The sequence below is a fragment of the Oreochromis niloticus genome, linkage group LG16 (genome assembly GCF_001858045.2).
Source record: "Oreochromis niloticus isolate F11D_XX linkage group LG16, O_niloticus_UMD_NMBU, whole genome shotgun sequence".
Taxonomy (NCBI): Eukaryota; Metazoa; Chordata; class Actinopteri; order Cichliformes; family Cichlidae; genus Oreochromis; species Oreochromis niloticus.
The window spans coordinates 14,044,576-14,067,513 of NC_031987.2; the positions used below are offsets into that span (position 1 = coordinate 14,044,576).

The 22,938-nt window shown below is 40.5% G+C and overlaps 2 protein-coding genes across 6 annotated transcripts in view; both read left to right on the top strand.

The window, feature by feature from the left end:
- Nucleotides 1–16,398, top strand: part of trpm2 (transient receptor potential cation channel, subfamily M, member 2) — a 28,392-nt gene extending 11,994 nt beyond the window's left edge. For both annotated transcript variants that reach the window (XM_005453057.3, XM_005453056.3), the window contains exons 12-34: nucleotides 819–1,187; nucleotides 1,459–1,596; nucleotides 1,686–1,815; nucleotides 1,904–2,049; nucleotides 2,213–2,325; nucleotides 3,882–3,980; nucleotides 4,121–4,334; nucleotides 5,489–5,607; nucleotides 5,693–5,825; nucleotides 6,167–6,338; nucleotides 6,495–6,675; nucleotides 6,794–6,975; nucleotides 11,987–12,119; nucleotides 12,505–12,592; nucleotides 13,163–13,247; nucleotides 13,350–13,495; nucleotides 13,633–13,697; nucleotides 14,053–14,082; nucleotides 14,178–14,264; nucleotides 14,346–14,424; nucleotides 14,510–14,611; nucleotides 15,160–15,276; nucleotides 15,378–16,398. In XM_005453057.3, the coding sequence (XP_005453114.1) occupies nucleotides 819–1,187; nucleotides 1,459–1,596; nucleotides 1,686–1,815; nucleotides 1,904–2,049; nucleotides 2,213–2,325; nucleotides 3,882–3,980; nucleotides 4,121–4,334; nucleotides 5,489–5,607; nucleotides 5,693–5,825; nucleotides 6,167–6,338; nucleotides 6,495–6,675; nucleotides 6,794–6,975; nucleotides 11,987–12,119; nucleotides 12,505–12,592; nucleotides 13,163–13,247; nucleotides 13,350–13,495; nucleotides 13,633–13,697; nucleotides 14,053–14,082; nucleotides 14,178–14,264; nucleotides 14,346–14,424; nucleotides 14,510–14,611; nucleotides 15,160–15,276; nucleotides 15,378–15,494 (3,045 nt within the window). In that variant the 3' untranslated portion in view covers nucleotides 15,495–16,398. The remainder of the gene's footprint in view (nucleotides 1–818; nucleotides 1,188–1,458; nucleotides 1,597–1,685; nucleotides 1,816–1,903; nucleotides 2,050–2,212; nucleotides 2,326–3,881; nucleotides 3,981–4,120; nucleotides 4,335–5,488; nucleotides 5,608–5,692; nucleotides 5,826–6,166; nucleotides 6,339–6,494; nucleotides 6,676–6,793; nucleotides 6,976–11,986; nucleotides 12,120–12,504; nucleotides 12,593–13,162; nucleotides 13,248–13,349; nucleotides 13,496–13,632; nucleotides 13,698–14,052; nucleotides 14,083–14,177; nucleotides 14,265–14,345; nucleotides 14,425–14,509; nucleotides 14,612–15,159; nucleotides 15,277–15,377) is intronic.
- Nucleotides 16,399–19,439: 3,041 nt separating this feature from the next.
- The window catches only part of map3k13 (mitogen-activated protein kinase kinase kinase 13), a 39,069-nt gene continuing 35,570 nt past the window's right edge, over nucleotides 19,440–22,938 (top strand). For 3 of the 4 annotated variants that reach the window (XM_019353112.2, XM_019353111.2, XM_003447436.5), the window contains exon 1: nucleotides 19,440–19,526. The gene's annotated coding sequence lies outside the window, so the exon portion shown is untranslated. The remainder of the gene's footprint in view (nucleotides 19,527–22,938) is intronic. The other variant, XM_019353113.2, reaches the window with a different exon arrangement.

A 22,938-nucleotide genomic window follows, 5' to 3' on the forward strand; every position in this document is an offset into this window, starting at 1 on the left:
CACCTAGTGACAATTTGGATTATCCAATTAACCTATCCCCTCAAACATTTGCCAAAAAATGTTTTTATATTTCTTCTCTATCACTTTCAGTTGACACACTTTTCTTGGACTTGAAATTGAAACTGAATTCCAGTCTTTTCTCTAATATTTAACCTTCTTTGTAAAGTATATCACTCTGTTGCTAGTAAAGCTGTCCATGTTTCTGAGTGGTTACATGCATCCCTTTCGTGCAAACAAACTCATAGCTAGATTGGGAAATTCTGGGTTGCCTTATTTAGTTGATACCTACCTCTTGTGTGACTGGTTAGTCTGATTTCTGATGTTAGGGGGAAGGGAATTGAAATGAAAGAGAACAATAATGTCCTTTACAGTACAGGCTTTGTGATTGAAAAGCACTGAAATCCTGGTTTGTATTAGTAAGATAAATTTAATGAATGGGAAAACTGAAATAGGTAATTATGTGAGCCTATCAGGGGCCAGACAGGCCACACAGGCCATATTCACTGGAGAGGTGAAAAACTGTAAATAATTGACATACATATAGATTTAACTATAGGGAGGGTTTGCTGTGTTCAAAACTAGTTCCAAAGGTAAACCCAGCCCATATTATAAACACAGGAAACCTTCTTGCCACCAGAGTAACACCATAAAGTCAGCTGATTCAGCAGCAGCATGCATCGTATTATAAAAGCTTTTCTATTCATTTTATTGTCTCCATGTTGAACTTTGCCATCACACCATCCTTTGTTTCTAAAACAATGATACTAGACAAAAAACAACAAAGATTCTGATGATGTTGTTCTTTTTCCTGCTTCTAGTCCAGTGACCTCCACTGGGCCATGTTCTCAGCCCTGGCTGGCAACAAGCCTCAGTTTGTGAGTCTGTTGCTGGAAAATGGTGTGAGTCTGAGGGATTTCCTGCAGAAGGAGGAAACTCTGTGTGAGCTCTACAAACAGCTGCCCAGCTGCTTCTTTCTGCGCAAGCTGGCTAAGCGGATCCACAGTGCTCGATGCAGCGGGAGGCAAGCTTTCGGCATCAGAACTCGAGCTAGCAGGGAGCAAGGCGAAAAGATCTCCTTAACTTATGTCTCTGATGAGGTGCGCCACTTGCTGGGCAAGTTCACCCAGCCCCTCTATCCTCCCTCCACAGACCAGTTCAACATGTCCATGGATGAAACGTCACTGTCAGTGAGTTAGTTCATCCAGTTTTTTTTTGTTTGAAACACTGACTCTGTCTTTTTGCCAATTAATCATGTGTTGTATCTTACCCAATTTTATTTTTTATAATTTGAGAACGCTTATGTTATGGAAATAGATATTAGTAGGAGTAAAATATTCAGTAAATATATGAAGTATTTAGACTGAATATGCTGTTTTTAGGGTATCATTTTATCAGAAATCCTGGCATTGTGAACATTAATCATATAATAATAACAGACTCCTTCACTTTTTTTTTTAGCCGTCTAAAAGTCAGACAAGTTCCCAAGCTCAGCTCCGGGAGGACAGTCCTGAAACACAGAGGGACCCGGGCACAGACCTTTTCCTTTGGGCTGTCGTCCAGAATAACAAGGAACTGGCTGAAATTGCCTGGGAGCAGGTGATGAAAGCACTTCTGGAAACTTCAACCACAGCTGCTTGCGTGGCGTGTTTATGACCTCACATCTTTCTGTATCTGTGTACTAACAGTGTAGGGATTGTATGTCTGCTGCTCTGGCTGCCAGTAAGATCCTGAAGAAAATGGCACGAGAAGGAAGCGATGCAGATGATGCAGAAGAAATGCGAGAACTCGCCAGTCACTATGAGAAACATGCCATTGGTAGAACACATATCATAACATGGCTGAATTGACCGTGATTGTTACGGGGCTTGAATTTATCCTCAGGCTGTGTATATGTGTGTCCCAGGTGTCTTCACCGAGTGCCACAGCAGTGACGAGTCGCGCGCTAAGAAACTGCTGGTTCGCATGTCACACTTGTGGGGCAGAACGACATGCCTGCGGCTGGCACTCGAGGCAGATGACAAAAACTTCATAGCTCAGTCTGGTGTTCAGGTAGAGGAAAATTTAGATTTTTTCCAGAGGGGATTGCCAATGTGTTCATCACAATGTTGAGTAGAGCAATTGAAGTTACAAAAGTTAAGAAATCGCTCAATTTAATTTCAAAATTTTTCTTGGTGCTGCATTACAATTCAGTCTGTGTAAACGTGTCTTTCAGGCTCTGCTGACTCAGATCTGGTGTGGTAAGCTTTCAGTAGAGAACCCTGTGTGGAGAGTGCTGATCTGCATGGTGTTTTTCCCTCTTATGTACACTGGCTTTCTGTGTTTCAGGTGAGACCTGTCAGCCAGCTAAGGGGCTTGTACAATGCTACTGTGTTTATTTGTGTTTTTATTAACACTGGCAAACAGAATGGAGCAAAATAGAGATAAGATAAACAAATTCTTCCCAAGTAAAGAAAGGAAGCATATGTAAATGACTACTAGGGAGTTGGATGGGCTGGCTTTAGACCACACACAAAAAGGCTTTTCTGCCTAATAATGGATAATGCCATGCTACTGTACAGATGTGTGTGAAGTAGGTTAGAGCAAGTGGTAAAGAAAGTGATAAATAGACAGCATCAACGCAACACTGGTCACATTTCTTTTAAGCATACTTTTTTTCCTGGCATCTCCATTCTACCATCTACCAATTTTAAACATACACAAATACATAAATATACAGCAAGCCACTAAAGTAATGTCCAGGTACAGACAACTCTCACTTGTTTTCATTTGACAGAAACTGACTAAATATACAGTACAACTCATATCTATAAGTGTGTCATCAAAAATGACTCCTGATTCATCTTTCATACACCATGGAATTGCTGCCATGTGTAGATTTTTAAAGCAAATAAAAAGGACAAAGGAGGGAAAATGCAGATAAAGCTTTCATCAATGCATTCAGGGGGAAAAATGAAGTCACTTTCCAAGATTTAGATCTGTATTTTGCTGGAAGTTTCACTGACAGTCATTAGTTATATGGCCAAACAATAGTTAACATCCAAAAACCCATAGGAGGAAAATCTGACAACAACACCATGGATGCTAAACAGAAGTTGGCTGTAATCACTGAGAGAAACATGTAAAAGTTTACACAGTGTAGAGTTTACTAATTAATTACTTCTTGAGAAATCTTACTTCTCACGTACTTGTAGTTTAATCTAATTGTTAACGTCTCAATTGATGCCAAATACCGGTAAATTGTTGTGTCCTAAACGTTATGCCTAACCTCCTTTTTAAGCCTTTTATTGTTACTTATTTTTTAAAATCACGGATACAAGTGGCAGAAATTAGCTTTCTTCTTTAGAAATAGGTCGAGGAGTCATTCAGGATGTACTCAGAGTAGAGCCGCTACTCCTCAATGTCCAAAGGAGTCAGTTGAGGCGGTCGCCTCCCGGGCATGTCCTACTCTGAGGAGGCCCTGGGTAGACCTTGGACACACTCGGTTGGCCACTGTGCTCCCCTGGATAAGCTGGAGGAGGTGGCTTGGGGAGAGGGAGGTGTAGACTTCTCTGCTTAGGCCCCCCGTGACCCAAAGGAAGAAATGGATGGATTATTTATTGTTTTAGATTTTAACTTTCATTGAGATAGTTGTTATGAATTGTAGAGCAATGCGTATTGTTTATAACGCACAGCACACTGCACAATGTTCATAATGCAAGGTGCCACACATTTAACCTATGATTGATAAATGTGATTAATGGTTTCAAATGCCTTAGTTTGGAGGGTTTTTGACATTGTTAATTAAACAATACACCAATTTAACTTGATTTCTGCTTGTATTCTTTTTAATAATAATACCCGATTGAGTTTCAGCTGTGGTCAAAACTGTAACTTTTCCACAGACATGATGAAATCATCCAGAGAGAAACTGCGAAAGACGAGGAGATGAAGAGAGTGGAGACCCTGACAGGAAGCACACTCAGAAGAAATGGTTATGGCCCGTATGTACACACTTGGTCCTTAATGCAGATATCAACCCTCATCACTGCATGACCTTAAATGTCACTTGAAGTTGAATAAACAGTTGATACATGAAAACATGGCATTGTCTCTCTAACTGCAGTGATCTTTCTGTCCACAGCTTGAAGCCCATGAAGCCTCTGGGCTGCTGGTCCAGGCTGATGTACCTGTACACCTCCCCACAGGTTAAATTTTACTGGAACATTGTATTTTATTTCGCCTTCCTCTTCCTGTTTGCTGTGGTGCTGATGATCGATTTCCAGAGCACGCCCTCTGCTGGCGAGCTGCTGCTCTACATCTGGCTGCTCTCGGTGGTGTGTGAGGAGGTCAGACAGGTGAGAAACTGTGGCTCAGACCCACAAATGATACAAAACAACGAACAAATAGTCTTTTTTGTTCTTTGTGTGACTGTACTGTGATGTAGAGAGACAGTCTTTGAATTTTTCAACACAAACAGTGGCCCCATTCACCTTTAGAGGCTCAAATGTTTAAAAGGTCAGCGGTAAGAAACGGTGAGTGCCCTTCTTCTTTTAGAGGAGGGAGCAGTGTAACAGAGCAAGTCAACAGAGAATAGAAAACCTTTGTAGTTGTAACAAATGCAGCAAAAAAGTATGCATTTAAAGTAGGACAGGCATGCGCCTGAAAAGGAAGCATTACTCAAATAAATAAATAAATATAAAATTACATCAGGGTAATCTTTGGGGTAGTATGAATGACATTGTTTCACCAGTGAGAGTAATTATTGCACCAGAATGAATATAATTATCTTTGAAAGTAATTACCTTTGGTAGGCATTTCCCTAAAAGGCAGTCATTATATAGCCAGTAAACAGACATTTACTCCTGGTTGAAATTCACTGTGTAAATGGCCCTGGGAACAAACTGTCTTTGAGTCCTTAAAATGCTCTGAAGGTCCTGCTCCATCCAGAGGGTAGCAGGTCAAACAGGTGGCGTCCTGGATGTGACGAATTTTAGCAAGTCTGCAGCCCTAAGAGGTGACAGGAGCTGGCGGTGGGAGGGTAAACAGCAGTCGATGGGTTTCTGTGCTGTGTTGATGACCCACTGTAGAGCTCTGTGATCTGTTACTCAGAGATACGATATGCCATTAAGCTCTAAGCAGAGGAGCTTAAAAGGCGAGGCCTGCAGTTTATAGTCTCCAGCAGTTGTAGTCGCTGTTGTACCTTCTTAATAACCCACATGGTGCTGGCAGGAAAGGTCTTCAGAGGATTTCTGGGTGTGACCCATTTTAACACGGTTCCCCTTGATGTAGAGAGGGCAGTCAATTTGTTTACCTACCTAAATCCTGTCCCTGAGAAACTCCCTTTTTCTGTCATTTTTTTTCTTCATTTTCATTTCAAAGCCTTCTTTATCCTTTAATGATTTATTTATTGATTAGAAAGTAATCAAAATAATTTAAATGATAGGTGATTGTATGTCGAATGCTAAGTAATATAAAATCCTTTTATGTCTAATTCTCTTTTCTCTTTCAGCTCTTTCATGATCCAGATGGTTTTGGGTTTCGTAAGAAAGCCAAGATGTACATCAATGAGTTTTGGAATATTTTAGATGTCCTCTCCATCATCCTGTTCCTTATCGGCCTTGTATTTAGGTGAGTTTTTGCTCTCTAAGACAGTCTGTGGAAATCAATCCACCCACTGCATTATCTATGAATCACCAAGCTTTTCCTACTTCAGGCTGACAACCGAGCTGTTTTATCTCGGTAAAATCATCCTCTGCATCGATTTTGTGGTCTTCTGCCTCCGTCTCATGGCCATCTTCACTATCAGCCGAACCCTCGGACCCAAAATCATCATAGTCAGAAAGATGGTGAGGGGTTTACAGAACAAATACAAAGCATGCTGACCTGAGGTTTTATGGCTACGCCAAAAAAACCTCTTACCTGATACAATAAGAGGCTTCTACCTCACCGAGCCTCCATCATAGTCTGCAGATGAAATGTAGTCTTTGTGTTTAATAAAAGGTGTTTTGAACACTTGGATCATTTTGTTACCACACTTATTTCAGTCAGTCAGACCTCAACTTTGTGTTCAGCTACACTTTATTTACTCCCTAAGCATACATGAGATGTCACGGTTTGCAGCTGTGTTTCTAAATGTGTCAATTTGTGAGTGTTTCTTGCTTGTGATTGGTGCCTTTCTATCCTCCAGATGATGGACATGTTCTTCTTCATGTTCCTCCTGAGTATCTGGGTGGTGGCTTATGGCGTCGCCAAACAAGGCATCCTCATCCACAATGAAAATCGTCTGGCTTGGATCATCCGTGGGGTGGTTTACGAGCCATACCTCATCATATTTGGCCAGTTTCCTAAAAATATTGACAGTGAGTGGATTTTGAGAATCGTATACTTTAAAAAATAATACTTTTTTTGTTTTAGCTGTAATAATTTGTTTCAGTATTTTGTTACACACATTTATTCTCTTCCAAAGGCTTCAACTTTGCTCATCACTAATGAAGATGTCATTTTTCTTCCTGCAGACACTGAGTTTGACATGAACTCTTGCAGCGTGAATGCTACAGATCCCCTGAAGCCCAAATGTCCCGTGTTGAACGAAAACCAGAGCCCCGTCTTTCCTGAATGGCTCACCATCATCATGCTTTGTGTTTACTTGCTCTTTGCCAACATACTGCTGCTCAACCTCTTAATAGCAATTTTCAAGTGAGTCCTTGTCATCAAAGTGTATGAGCTTTTCTGTCATTTTACTGTTTTAATGATGATGATGAGCCCTCGCCCTTTTTTTAAACTTTCTTATGTTTCGTGTTATCGTCCTGCACAGCTTTACATTTGAGGAAGTCCAGGACAACACAGACAAAATATGGAAGTTTCAAAGATACGAGTTAATTAAGGAGTACCACAGTCGACCTGCTGCCCCTCCTCCTTTCATCATCCTCAGTCATATCTACCTCTTCATCAGAAGCATGGTGCTGCGGAGGCCCGCCAAAATATACAAAGAGTTCAGTAAGTACTGAAGTGTTTATTCCCACCTTTGCAGACTTTTGTGTAATTAAAAATGCTTCATTATTTATGTACATGGCTACAGACCACCCACATACACATCTTCTTCTCAACCCAAAGGTTGAGAAGAAGAGAACCTGTAGGCGTTCATGTGCCATCGAGGTAAATTTATATTTGTACCTGCAACTTCAGACTCAAAGTATCGAGGATCGCACCTATGTATAATGAAAATGCTATTGTCCGCAATAACTAAAGAAGAAATTTACTTAGCAATTAAAAGACTAAAGGGAGGGAAAATGGCAGGGCCAGATGGGTTCGGCCCAGAATGGTATAAAATAATGCAGGATCATTTGATTCCCACCATGATAAAGACATTTAATTGGGTAATGGAAAAGAAAACTATCCCTCGTTCATGGAGGGAAGCAATAATTTCTATTTTACCAAAAGAAGGAAAAGACAAATTAGAATGTAGTAACTATCGCCCAATCAGTGTATTGAATATTGACTATAAGTTGTTTACATCTATTATCTCTAAAAGACTAGAAATGATATTACATAATGACCAAACGGGTTTCATTAAACAGAGACAGGCCCAGGACAACATCAGAAAGGTTTTGCACATATTGAGGCAAGTTGATAAACAAAAATTAGAGACCCTAGTGTTAAGTTTAGACGCCGAGAAGGCGTTCGACTTAGTGAGATGGTCTTTTTTATACAAAGTGCTTGAGAAGTTTAATTTTGATAAATCTATACTTGATATTATTTCAGGGCTATACAACAAACCAACAGCTAGAAATAAAATCAATGGGGACCTCACCGAATCATTTATATTGGAGCGAGGGACACAACAGGGTTGCTGCATTTCACCGCTGCTTTTTGCTCTGTTCATAGAACCATTAAGTCAGTGGATCAGGCAGAGACAGGATATAACAGGAGTAAGAACGCCAGGAGGGGAACAGAAATTAGCATTATTTGCTGACGACTTACTTTTAACATTAACCTATCCCTCACAGGCACTCCCCCAAATCATGGAAGCACTATCACAATATGGTTCTTCATCGGGATATAAGGTCAATGTAAATAAAACGCAGGTATTAACTTTAAACTATGAACCACCAGTCAAAATTAAGAATTGTTATAAATGGAAATGGGATGCAGATAGCATTAGGTATTTAGGGGTGGAAATACATCGTGACTTCACCAAAATGTTCAATGCCAACTATGCCCCTCTAAATGAATCTATAAAATCAGATATACAAAGATGGAACTCTATTCCATTTCTGGACCTACACTCCAGGATTGAATCAATCAGATTAAATATTCTCCCCCGACTGCTATATTTGTTTCAGTCTTTACCGATTGCTATACCACAAAAACAGTTTGCGGCATGCGATAGAATATTGTCAAAATATATCTGAAATGGGAAAAAAGCTAGAGTTAAATATAAAACGCTCCAATTAAAGAAAGAAAAGGGAGGTTGTGGGCTTCCCTGTCTGCGAGAATATTACTGTGCAGCTCAACTAAGACCACTGATTTGTCTCTGTTGTCCAGACTACACCGCCGGATGGAAAGATGTTGAAGGAACAATAGTAAAAGGAGTACCAGTTTCAGCGTTAATATCGGACATAAAATTGCAGAATAAAATATATATGGCAGATAAACCTATACTACAAATAATGATATCTGCTTGGAAAGAAGTAATAAAAATTGGTGGTTTGGAAAATGCCTCTAAAGTTTTAAGATGGTGTGCATATTATTCAGATTTTACTCCAAATCAATATGATATTAGATTCAAAAACTGGATTTCAAAGGGTATAACTAATTATTATTCATTTGTCCATAAGGGAGCATTTCAAAGCTTTGAATCTTTAAGGAGTAAACATGACTTGGGGCCAGATGATTTTTTTTAGATACCTACAGATCAGAAATTACTTTAATCAAAACTTAAAAGTGAACCTAAACGAATTACAATTTGTAGAAACATTCTTATTACTAACCAAATCTGGAGCGCAAAGTAAAATTATTTCCAAATTATATAACAGCATCCTACGGTGTAAAAATGACAGCACTCTGTATATTAAAGCGAAGTGGGAAAAGGAGGGTAATTTGTCAATTACAGAGAAGTGTTGGGCTCACGCATGCAAGATACAATGGGCTACCACTGGGTCTAATGTTTGGCGTGAATTTTGCTGGAAAAGCATTATGAGATTTTTCATTACCCCTGCTCAACAAAGATATCGAGGAATTGGTGATAAATGTTGGAGATGTGGTGGAGACGGAGCCAACCATTTCCACATCTTTTGGGACTGTAAAGTTATCCGCCAGTATTGGTCTCTAATCCATGATCATTTACAAAATGTTTTTTCTTTTGTTTTTCCTTCAACTTTTGAGACCATTTTTTTGTGCAATGTACCAGTGGATAAACTAAATTCCAACGACAGAAGACTCCTGTATATCCTACTGGCCGCAAGTAAAAAGCCTCTTACGAGAAGATGGCTAAAACCTGAACCACCAACGATGGAAGACTGGATACATTCTGTACAAGAGATCTATACGATGGAAAAAGTGTCATTTTCTCTTAAACTTCAGAGGGATACCTTCTACGGAATATGGTCTAAATGGACAGACTATGTTAAGCATATGAGGTGTGATTTTGTATAAGATGTTACAACCCTGAGTATTATGTAACCTACCTGCCCTGCTGCCCTCCAACCCTAGTCCCCCCCCCCCTTTTTTTTCTCTCTCTTTTTTTTTCTTTTTTTCCTTCTTCTTTATTTTTTTTTAATTATAACTTAAAAATGTAACAGCAAAGAAAGTGTAAAAAGGCATACAATTGTTTTGTTCAACTGCTGTCCCAATAAAACAGATCCATCCATCCATCCATTCGCTTCCGCTTATCCTTTTCAGGGTCGCGGGGGGCGCTGAAGCCTATCCCAGCTGTCATAGGGCGAGAGGCGGGGTACACCCTGGACAGGTCGCCAGTCTGTCGCAGGGCCAACACACAGGGACAGACAACCATTCACATTCACACCTAGTGACAATTTGGATTATCCAATTAACCTATCCCCACAAGCTGCATGTCTTTGGACGGTGGGAGGAAGCCGGAGTACCCAGAGGGAACCCACGCAAACACGGGGAGAACATGCAAACTCCACACAGAAAGACCCCGGCCTGATGGTGGAATTGAACTCAGGACCTTCTTGCTGTGCAGCAACAGTGCTAACCACCGTGCCACCGTGCTGCCTTAGCATTTTCTTTTTTTTATTATTATTATTATCAATAAAACAGATAATAATAATAATAAAAAAAAGAAAATGCTAAGGAAAGAGATAGCATCTCTTTAAAAACGTCATCCTCTTCCTCATCACCTCAAGCTTCATCTCCTGAACTGAAGCCGGTGCTCTAGCACACAAAAACATGCATAACCTTGTTTATTTATATCCAATATATCATCAGATTAGCCATGCAACCCTCGCATCTCTGGACAGCAGACAGTGAGTCGGCTAAACAACAGCTGCTTTTAATCTGGCATCACTCCATCTAATGTCTGTGAAGGTTCTCAGTCATCCAGGTCATCGTAAGTGACCTAGGTCACTCTTTAGGTCACTCTTTCGAGGATGCCAATGTTCACATATTGGACAGAGAGGACAGATGGTTTGAAAGAGGAGTGAAAGAGGCCATCTATGTCCACTGTGAGCGACCATCTTTGAACAGAGGCGGTGGTTTACGACACCAACTGTCTGCCATCTATAATCCAGTTTTGAGTTCCTTCCCCAGACGCCTTAACGCCCACTCACATCCTGGGCCATCTGACCTCAGGAATTCACATGACAAGGTGGGGCCAGGTTTCACAATGAGCTCACCCGAAACCCTGGCTGATTAGGTACCACACCCGCTTTCACACCTTGTCGCATGTGATTAGAGGATCACCAGGGGGTCCTTTGTCCCTCTTTGGGGGGATACTCCCACTGGGTTTAAATCTGGGACTCTCGGCCATTTGACCTTAGAACTGAAGAAGCTTCTCGGATGAGAGGTGAAACGTCTTCAAGCAACTCAAAGAAGTCCAGACACTTTTCTTTGCAAACTCACTCCATCTAATGTTAGGCTCAAGTATCCTAAAGATCCCACTTTCCCTCTGATGGACAGTTTGACCATATTCTCACATTGTGTGACAGCTGATTTGCTAAGTGTCCAAGTCCAATACCACCTTATCTAGAATTATGCACCTAAATTGGGAGAGTTTAGAAAATAGAACTCAGTTGACTGCAATCTACTGACATCTAGTGGTGATGTTTAACACACTCTAACTAAAACAATGAATTAACAAGATTAAAAGATCTAATATTGTATTTTCTGTCACATAAAACTGTTTCTTCAGTGACTAGTGGAGTGAGTATGGCTCCAAAAGCAGGTCAGTCATGTGAGCAAAAGCAGATCACATGACTGAAATCCCACATTTAGGTCACATCAAAACAAGTATCTCAAACGCAGGTGAAGGCTTCCGTTTTCAAAACTAAATCTAAACACAATTTTCAGAGCTTTTAGCCACAGGTCATGGTGTTCGTCAGCAGGTGAAGTTTGCCCGGTTGCCATTGAGATGGATCAGTTTATCCCCATAATACTGTAACCAGAGTATGACCCTTTATTTATCTCATTAATGCAGATGATCTCCTCTGTCTCTGCTCATGGTCGACATATTTTTACCTGTTTGTGGTGCTGTTGAGAACGTGCCAGTGAAGACCCTGAAATTTTAATGTATTCAGAGGTCATCTGCAGACCCTGACAGTGCTTTAAACAACAACCTAATTTGTGTTTTAAAAAGATTATTATAACTATAAAATACAGAAAAAAAACCCCACACTGAACATGAATGGAAAGGAAAAGGTCGCTGAGCAGCTCGTATTTGCTCTGTTTAACTCACTCCCAGTTTATCTGTTGTGCAGGGTTTTCTGTCCGCGTGGATGTGCAGAATTAGGTTATGCAGTGATTCAAAGCATGTGATGCTGTTTTTCAGAGAATGAGCTCAACCCGACAGAGGATGAGGAGCTGCTGACCTGGGAGTCTTTGATGAAAGACAGATACTTGGTGTCTGCGCGGCAGGAGCAGAGCCAGAGCACGGAGAGACGCATCCTGGACACAGTCCAGAAGTAATCTCACAGTAATGTAGCCGAAAGTCGCTGTATGTGTGCTGTCTATGCATCATCACACCAGTTTCCATAAAAAGGAGAGAGCAGTCCAGCCAAAATGTGATTGCACGTTCTTTTTTTTAATGAGCGATTAGAGACCAAAGGACCACTTTGCATGCATAATCACCTTATGTATCACACACAGTTGCATAGATTTGGGGTAATTTGAGATATTTTCTGTCCAAGGACTTGGATGTAGCTGCTTCACCAAACAATATTTACATAAAAATAATTGAAATCCCTCTGTTTTATTAAAAAAAGTAACATAATAATTTCCTGTTTGTTTTATTGTAAAGACTTTGATGATTTTTTTAAGTAATTTTCAAATTGACACTTGTTTCTTCAGAGTTACCATCATAACTGATCTGCTGGAGAGAAATGGGGAAACGAGCGCTGCTGCCATGCTGAAAAGACTGGCTCAACTTGAAGAGCAGGTTGTGGCCTGATTTCTTCTGGTTGGCACTAATGTTGCACCTGTGTCTGTAGTATGTCACAATATGCTAATGGAGGGTGACCTGAGGCACTAAAGACACGGCACGCTTTTTGTGGCACGCCCTTGTGTGCTTTTTGACTTTTATTTCCAGATGACTTCTGTAAGGAATCTGTCGTCATTATTATCTGAGTCAGGGGTGTAAATTTTAGACTTTGAACTGCATTTTTTATACGTTTTACGGCTTTTCCTACTGATAAACACCTCCCCCATTTCCATTCATACTACACCAAAGTCATAAAGTAGCAAATAAGCAATTATGTGGCATAAGATTCCTGTTTTCTTCACTATCTAATGCAAAAATGTGTACTTTTTACATTGGGTTCACAGTTAAACAAAAAAATCTCTATCTCGGGGATTAAACGTGTAGTTACACTTTACACTGACAGAAAGAGGAGTTTCACTGCTCTGACCCACTTAAGATCAAAGTTAGCTATACGTGTAAAATTACTTTGACGTCCTTAATCTAAGCAGTTAACAGAAGTAGTTGATCCACTTTCCTTTGTCTCATCAGGTCAGCCAGTCAACTAAAGCCCTGCAGTGGATTATGGATAGTCTGAAATCTCAGGGTCTGCCCTCAAAAGACACACAGTCACGGAGTCAGTACCAAATTTAATTCACTATTTACATGTCACGGTTTTATGTTTGATAAATATTTTAAATCTCCTGCTGTTTGCACACATTTTTGCGGTTACCTGCAGCTCCAGCTGTCGTAGATGAGACCCCAGATTCTTTCAGGAATACGTCGGAGAAAGGAAGCGGTTTCCATGTGAAATCCCGTCAGTTTTCCTACCCGAACAGCAAACTCACACGCTTCCCTGTGCCTGAGGAGAAGGTGCCCTGGGAGGTACTCATTATATATTTATATATTATTAAATATTATTTATGTCCACCACAAAGTCATCAGCTGCCTCTCCTCAGAAAGTCACTGCACTGATAAATTGTCCAATAATTCGGGTGGTTTTTATGTCCTTTTTTTTCCAGGTCAGTTTCAGCTCATACAAACCAACTAATTATACCTCTGATGACAGCGAAGGCCATGTGGATGGGTGTGTGAAGCCATACTTTCCTGTTTTCGCTAGCTTTTTATTTGAGGACAGCGTAGAGTCTGTTTTTCACATGTCTAGAAAGCAACACTCTTCCAGTAGGTTATAAGTAATCACTGAAAGGGATTATTTTGCGTGAGTATACACATTGTGTTTTTAACCTGCATATTATACCCATAAAAACATTAATTAGCAGGTAATGAATGGGCCTCGGTGACAAGTGAATTACCAGTTTTCAGGTCGAATCTATTTGAACATAGTAAATAAGCTTTCTGGCCTAACTTTGACTTTATTGTGTAATTACAAGACCGCCTCCTCCAATCTCTGTACGCTCTTCATCTATTGTTTCTCCCTGCAGATCAGAACCAGAAGCCTTAGCTAATTACAGGTATGACACAAGAACAGATATAGAACCTATTCAGTATTACTTATAGTAACCTCACAAGCATGTCTTGATGTCTGATAAGGATCTTGTCATCTCAGAAACCCAGGGGGGAGGACAGGCATCAGTGGGCGTGGGGCACTGAGCCGCCTGGGTCCAAACCTCAGTGTAGAACTTGTGATTACACGGTAGGTCATCTCATGTCCCTGCAGAGGTTTTAAAAAGGTTGTTTTGCACAGAAATATCTGAGACTTTCCACTGATTTTTAGCTGGCGAGACAGCGAGAAGTCAGTTCTGGAGTACCTGGCAGTTTATGACGAGAGTCGAGGAACTTTATCTTTACCTGGAGTGAGTTCCAGTCTTTGTCCATTTAATGTGGTTTATACGGTTTTTTTTGCACTCTTCAATCACACTGTGGCTTTAAAACCTTCAGGGCCCTGTTGAGTCTGCTGATAAACTGCCACCAACTCTTAAAAAAACGATGGGAAAAAAGCTGTATGAAACGATTGAGGCAAAACTGTCAGAGGGAACAAAGGTAAGTCTGTGCAGCACTTTGGTGGTAAAGCTTTAAAGCAGCTGCAGGAGCAATGAAAACAAAGAACAGCTGTAAAGCACGACAGCTTTAGATAGAAGAACATGTCAACAGCTGTCACTGATAGCATTTTGAGAGAGCAGGAAGAACAGGCCCTCTGTTTGTGTTTGATGTAAACACTGGCTAGTAAATTTAGTGATACAATAGAAAGCAATTGACTAAATATTACATTAAAAAATAACAAATGTAAACATCAAAGACAAATGACTTATTTCCTGAGCTGAGAAACGTTTGAGCACAGCACAAACCAGATGTGGTGACCAGAGACCTCTCACCTTACTACATGGGTCAGGAATAAGGATTATGCTGAGGTCAGCGATTCTGAGACTTCATCTGGTTTGTCCCACTTCAGAAGAGGGAGAAACCAGTCATTACCAATAAATATTAAAGAGAATCATTCAAGAGAGAAGGGGAGCATCCTGCCAGGGCTGAAACTGTACATTAATATGATATCGATGTATTTGTTGATGGACGTGGTTGTTTGGTTTTAGGTGTTTGAGGGTTATGTGGATGACTACAGGAACACGGATAACGCCTGGGTGGAAATGACTGTCCTAAACATTCACCTGAACAGAAAAAGCCAGGTGATGGTGGACATCAACAACACGGTAACATCGAGTGTTTTACAGCGTGAAGAATAAATTGGCTGGCCGACTGTTTTATATTTCCTCCTTTCTGCATTTACATGTAATTATCTGTTGTTTTTTAGGTGCTGAGCAGTAACGGTGCTCTTCAGTGGCAGGAGGTGAGCAGCAGAGCCAGACTTAGCTCAAACCAAAGAGAGTCGCTGCGGCTGGCTGCTGCGCTGCACAACAGGAAGTTCTGACATTCACGACGCTGTGGCTGTAAATGTGCCTCTACATCTCCCCGTCACTGCTGCCTTTTCTTCAAATATGTAGATTAATTGTGTTGCACTGAAAGCTATAATGTACATTCTGCTGCTGCTGACTATGAAATGAATGTTGAACCTACACTGTTAACTGCTGCTCACTAAAAACAATCAAATATTAACATTCAGAGAAGAGTGGCTACTCCTCCACACTGATAGGAGCCAGCTGAGGTGGTATGGGTCGTCTAGGTGAGGTGTTTCAGGCATGTCCTACTGGGAGGAGGCCCTGGACAGATCCAGGAAAAGATCGCTACTTAAAATCAGCTGGATGAGCTGGGCGTCTCTGCTAAGACCCCCTGCGACCTGAACCTGGATAAGAAATTGGAGGAATAATTAAAGGGGACTAATTATGTTAATTTCCAGCTCTCTATATTTTTTTAAATTTCAATTCTACTAGAGTAGCTTTGCATGATTCACAGCTCAAAATAATCCTTATTTATCTTTTCCTGACTATGCAGCACTTTAGATTATCCTCTTTCTGTGCTCATACTATATTGGGGATATGCACTCAGTGATGACATACAGAGCCAAGAATATTATAAAAACAAGCACTCATATCACAGGGATTACTTGAACATATAGTGGCCTCATTATTAGAAACTTCAGTGATGTGTGATATGAGCCATTGTTACAGTATATGTGTGACAGAAAAAGTGGAACAGATCTCTTTTAAGTGATCAGAGTTCACTAATGGCGCACAGGGTACTTTAACTTACAGTTGTCTAATAGTATGTAGCAGTTATAGAGCTTATTCTTTTATAACACACAAGACAATCATCAGTAATAATAATAATCATGTTACAACTTGGTGATATTAAATAATAATCTACATTTTTTTAAACGGCCTTAATGCACCTTTATTTAATTTGGATATATTTTACTCGATTAAATTTTTTTTATTCACTTGTATTGAAGCAGTTTGACTTTGTGGCACTGCTGCTTGCTTTCTCGCCGCTATCATAATCTCCGTTTCCCTGAGTTTGTTTGCGTGTTGCACTCTCTCCCCTCCTGTTTAAAAACAGAGAAGCTTGTGAAACACTTTTGTTTTTGACTGCCCTGAGCTCAGCTTTTGTCCACCTGCCAAGCATGCAGCGCTGCGCTAGTTTCGGAGCAGCCTCCGCGGGCTCTCATTGGTGCAGCCAGAGGTGGCCAGACTACGCAGTATCGGTTTCACTCCCTCCCCCAGCTGCTTCCACCGCACCTAATCGATCACCTGTCCCGGCACGAAACGATCACAAATCATCCCGATTGAGTCTGTGTGTGCTTGAAAGAGCAGTAAATTCTAAACCGTGTGGATTTGTTGTGACTTTATGACCTGAAAGTTGAACTGTGTGCGCCGAGCAGGCACCACAGTCCCGACCTCCCTCCCTCCCTTTCAGTTGTTATTATTTGTATCTCCACCTCCCGGCAGCGCACGGACGCTATTTTTAGCCACAACGTCAAAGAGAGACAAAAAAAACGAAGAGCTCCCACTCTGGAGCAAAAAGAACTTCATTAAAGCTATATATGAAAAAACATTTTAGTTCATTAGAATAAGGATAGAAACTAGATTTTTGAGGGGGATTAAAAAATAACTGAAATGATTTGTGAATTTGGAAAAATGAAGTAAAATAAAAACAGGAAACAAACTTAGTTTTAACATTTGGTAACATTTGTTATCATAACCTGCCTGGTGAGGCTTTGATGAGCATGTTTGTTACAAGACTTTAAGTCAACTGCTTTGAGAAAGCTCTGCTTCCTTATTGTAACACCTACAGTGATTTACCTAAATCTAGCCTTGGGCGTACGCCCTCTAATACAATAACCCTTCAAAAGAATAGAACCTAATGCTGAAACTAATAAGACAAAACCAAAACAAGCAAACTGAAACTAAACTGAACTACAAACAAAAGTCACAATGAAATAACAATAAAAACTAAACGTAGAATAACTTGGGTGTGTATGTTGAGAGGCCCCAAGTTATTTTAAACCAATAAAATGACATGTTATGCTCATCATATTTTATACATTTTTTTCAATTGCTTTGTGTTTATTATACCAACACTGTTTATAGTTTTCAATCATTTTTATGCTAAAATGAAGTGAAGGCTTTTCCCTGACTCCTCCAGTGCACATTGAAGGGTCCCTTCATACCTTCTGGGCCTTTGAGCTGCCCTGTGGAAAGTTACGCCTTTGTACAGGTGTAGTGGTAAGGTAAAATATTTACTATGCTGTGTGAAATATACTCAATTATTGAGCTTTAAGAGAGAAAAAGAAGCACTGAAGCGATAGCCTTAAAATTAAAGAACACATGAGCTGTTCCTTCAGGAAATTACTGCCAGTTTTTAAATTGAAATCTGATTTACAGCAGATGTTATTGGTTTACTTTGTGTTATGAAGTGGGGCAATCAAGAAAGCCTTAGGGAGTAAAAACTGTTTACAGTATGTGGTAGAAAATTAAGTTAGTCTCAAAGGGCGATATAGTTTCTATGTCAAACATCTTTTATGCTCACATCTTTAATTTGAGCAAACTCAACTTTCGAAGAGCCTTTGAAGCTCCAGATCAACTGTGTGTGAATTTTATGATTTAATTCATCTCAATCTGTACAAATTATGAACAACATCGATACTGCATGGTGCATACTGCTGAATAAAACTGAACTGATTACCTGACTTCGTGTTAATCCAGCAGAGGACTACTGTCTGATAATGGAAACGTCCTCAGTGCCAGTCATGTACCCAGGCTGCTTTAAAATTAAATTATACAATAAGCTACTGAGAGATCACCCAGCCTGCACTAAAGACCTGCAATTCAACTTTTGTGGGAGGCACTAAACCCATTCTTATGGTTAGTTTTTAAACTTTAATGGTTAAGAGTATATGATATTTTATGATCAGATCATATCTGATATGGGAAAATATTGACCTCAAATATAAAGTGGTCAAATAGATGTAAGAAAGCACAATATTTTCTTTTAAATAAACAATTCAGTTCAACTGTGTTCAGGTTCCCAGACAGGTAAAGAACGAAAGTGGGATGGGATATAATAGGATATAATAATTAATTAATTAAACAATTAATTAGCATTTATTTATGGCATCTACAGTATATCTGCTAGACTTCTCTTTTGCACAATCCCAGTCTTGCTGTTTTTCTTCAACTTGTGTATAAGTGTGTATATGTATATACTGTATATAAAATATTGCACCACCTCACACAATAAGACCATAAATATGAGCCTGTGATACCTTTAACAATTTTGTGTTCATTGTAGATTATACTCATTTTATGTTTACTCTTTATGAAGGTCCTGTAGCACAGTTATATCTCTCGCAGAATCATTAAAGTGTCTATCAAGAATAAAAAGCAACTAAATTAAACGAACAGAACGATAAGCATAGTAAAATAAATGAATAAATAAGGCCAGTACTATACCTTGATCAAAATATTCTGATCAGGGTAGACCTTGATAAGAATATGCACGTTACATAAATTTGTATTTTTGTATGTGAAAATAAAATTAAATAAATATTGTATTATGTTGTGTGCCAAACTGCAAATGTACAGCGCAGAATTAAAGCATTATGACTGTTCAGTGATCAAGATAATCACAGATAGATCAATATTCTATCTATAAGGGGGAAAAGTGGCAAATTAGAAAGAAACTTAGAAATTAATTCACATGTAACATGAATGAGCCTGTGGTCTTCCGCTATGATGTAATTACAAAGCAAATTAAAAAAAAAAAAAGTATTTATATATTTTACCTTCAGTGCTATTCCTTATAGAAATTGTAATGTTGCTGTGCTGTCACGCACTAAATAGACGATCTTTGACCACGTGAACGCTTTACAGGTGCACGGGTTAGAGGCTCCGGAAGTGACGTGTGACGCTCACAAGACTAGACCGTACCATTCTGTGTGGACAGTAAATAGATGGACCCGGAGACGACAGGCGGACCTGTGTGAGGGACGGAGAAGCGCCGAATGGTAAGAAACCGGGCTGTGTGTGGGACATTTACCGATACGAAGTTAAAGCGTGAATGTGTGAGGAGGGTGAAGAGAAACGCTCCGGTCTGTTGGTTTGTTGGTGAGGTGATGAGGCTGTAATGTGCCGACCGGGGCAGCTGTCACTGAGCTGCTGTCTAACGCGACGACTGGACCTGAAAGTGTTTATGAATGAAATCAAAGCCACAAATCGGCTCCCGGTCCTCAGCAGCTTTGCCACCTTCACCTGTGGCTCCCTCACAGACGTGGTTTTAAGCGGCGGGAGTCACACGGCAGGTATAGGTGAGGTTAGGGCTCTTATTCGCCGTCATTATGTAACCAAGTGCACAATCTCGTTAAATAGCGAGCTACAGAGAGCCTGTGTTTGACCCAGGAGAGGGAGGAAATTACAGGCTGCTGAGGAGAGGAGGTGAAATTATAGAGGCTGGTGAAGAAATGTTTGTTATTGAGTTCTCAGACTGAAGTTTTGTTTAGTTTTTTCTGTTTTTTTGACTACGTGGCTAAAGAGAGAAACAGATGCAGGATGGGACAGGTTGGTGCTTATTTACTTTGAATTTCATTTATTTTAAATTGTCATCTGTACACCACTAATTCCCCCCTTGCCCTAAACCAGTACAGTCTGATACAGCAGTGAAATAAAACAACTACAATTAAACAGGTAGTTACTTGAACTGCATAACATTTAAAAGCTGTCATGTTATCCTTGACATTATTACAAATGCCTCATTTGCATCACCTGCTCACTCCAGCTTAATAATTATTTTTTACATATTCAATGAAAGTTAAATGAGCTTGTGGTTTGTTAATGATGTGATGGGAAATAGGTTTAGCTGGTTTTGTTGGTCCTCACCCGAGTTAACACGTCTGAGCTTAGGGAGAATTGCAAGTCATGCTAATAAAAAGGGGATAAATGTCTTACAGCGGTTGCTAGTAGCTGGTTTGGTAGGCCTACTTTTGTCTTAATGCCTTAATGCTTTGTGGCATAGATTCAAAAAGGTGCTGAAAACATTCCTCTCAGATACTGGTCATATTGCTACCGCAGATTAATGGGCTTCAGAGGTGCTCTATTGTATTGACACTGAGATATATTTGAGTACAGTGAACTGGTTTGTGACACGGTGTGTTATTTTGGTGGAAGCAGCCATCAGAAGATTGGTGCACTGTGGTCATAAAGGGATGGACATGGTTAGCCACAATACTCAGGTAGACTGTGGTGTTTAAATTAGGCTCTTCTGGTACTAAAAAGGTACAAAATGTGGTAAGAAAATATCCCCCACACCATTATACCACCACCGGCCTGAACCACTCAAACGAGGTACTTGCTCTTAGTTGACAGGAGTGGCACCCGGTGTGGTCTTCTGCTGCTGTAGCCCATCTACTTAAAGGTGTTGTGCATGCTCTTCTGCATGCCTTGGTTGTAACAAGTGGTTGTTTGAGTTACTGTTACCTTCCTCTCACCTTGAAGCTGTTGGTTTATTTTCCTCAAATAAATGAGACATTTTCACCCAGAGATCTGCTGCTTACTTTGCAACCCTAGAGATGGTGTTGTGGGAAAATCCCAGGAAATCAGCAGTTTCTGAAAAACAACAACACCACCAGCAACCTGTCATGTTAAGAGTCACAAAAATCATCTGTCTTCTCCGTTCTGATGCTCACTTTGAACTTCAGCAGAAATCAATGAAAGGTGAATGGCTGAAGTGACTCTGAACTGCTGTATAACTTGATTCCAGTTCATCAGTGATCTTTGTGTTGGTGCATGTCAGCCAGTTGGCAAGATGAAGGCTAATTAAATGCTGGATTTATTTATTTACTTTTAAAACTTCATCCATCCCTAAACTAGAGCCTAAAGACAACCTTAGATCTCAATCAACTCACTTTAGTTTCTCCATAAAGTCGGTTTAAGTACAAAAAATGTTAACCAAAGTGCCTCACAGGCGTGCCCCTTAGCAGCTGTGGACACTGTTTGGATGTGTTTATGTCAGTAATTAATCGCCTCCCTCGTCAGCGCCCGTGTCTGTGCCCGTGTTGCCTAAAACTGAATCAGGACCAATCTGTACCTAATAAACTGGCAGCGTGTGACTCAGTTTTAGATGGTGTGCACCTCTTACCCTTCGCGCTCGCTCCATGAGCAGCGCAGCGGGAGCCATCTGACACAAATCAGCCGCCATCATTCATGTGTCTTTCATGATGTCACAACAGTGTTTGGGTTCTTCATTTGTGCCAACACGCTTTGACAGTCGGTCGGCGGCAGGAGGCGTCGCACATGTGAGCCGCGGCTGCTGTGGGCTGTCAGCAGCAGCAGCATTGTGTTCCATCCTCATTGTGCTGAGAGGGACGTTTCCAGTAAGTGCCCACATGTGTCACTAATGGCTTTGCCTCCCTTGTTACTGCTGCCTGTCTGTGGTGCAGTTACAGGTCACACTCGACACTAATCAGCCAAATGTGGTCCCCCCCAGGTGACTCCGAGCTGGAGACTGCACCTCTCAGGTGGTGTTACAGTGTCACAGCTATACATGTGGGGCCAATCTACCATTTGAAGCTATTGTAGTATATTTTTATGACATTGAAACTGCCACTAACAAGGACCAGGTTGTTTTTCATTTCAACAAAGTGCACTCGAATAGGCGTGACGTGTAATTTCCTGAAAGACTTCCTGGAATTTTCACCTGTCTTGCAAGCTGTTGGTTGAACTGTTGTTTAAAAGGCTGTATGCAGAACAGATTAGCTGACTGATTAGTGGACTGACAGAAAATTAATATGCAGAAATTTTGCCTTCTGGCTTTATTCCCGTCTAATTTAAAAAATAGAATAATCAATCAGCTTTTTATTAAAAGAAGTGAGATTCTGACACACAGCTTTTTATTGTTTGTAAAAACAAAACAAAACAAAAACAACCGACCTTTAAATCCTGTCTTCTTAAAGACGTTGGTCACCACGGTGACAGTGTTGCGTTACAACAGGGCGTTCTTTTCTAGAGTACCTGCGCATCTGAGCTATTGAGTCCCGAGTGCAGCGGAGCGTCAGCAGAGCATAATAAGGTCCCGATGCTGGCGCAGAGATAGGAAGCTGCATTTATGTAAGTGACATGTGTAGCAGCAGCAGCAGTGATGCAGCCTTGCAGCTGGTCTGAGCTCACTAATCCCAGCTCTGGAGACTCGCCTTGCTTGTTTGGGTCACATTTATATAGCAGCAGCTTCGGTGTCCTATCGGGCTTAATAAATAAGCCCATTGCTGTGTTTCGTAAGATGTAGCATTTAAAGTATTTCTTTTATTTGTTGACAGTGGTGTGCTACCCCCAGTGATGAACTTGCACCAGACTTGCACGTCTGGTGCAAGTCCCAACATTGGAAAGGATTAAACATCTATCGAAACTCATCTGTCTTCATAAAAACTA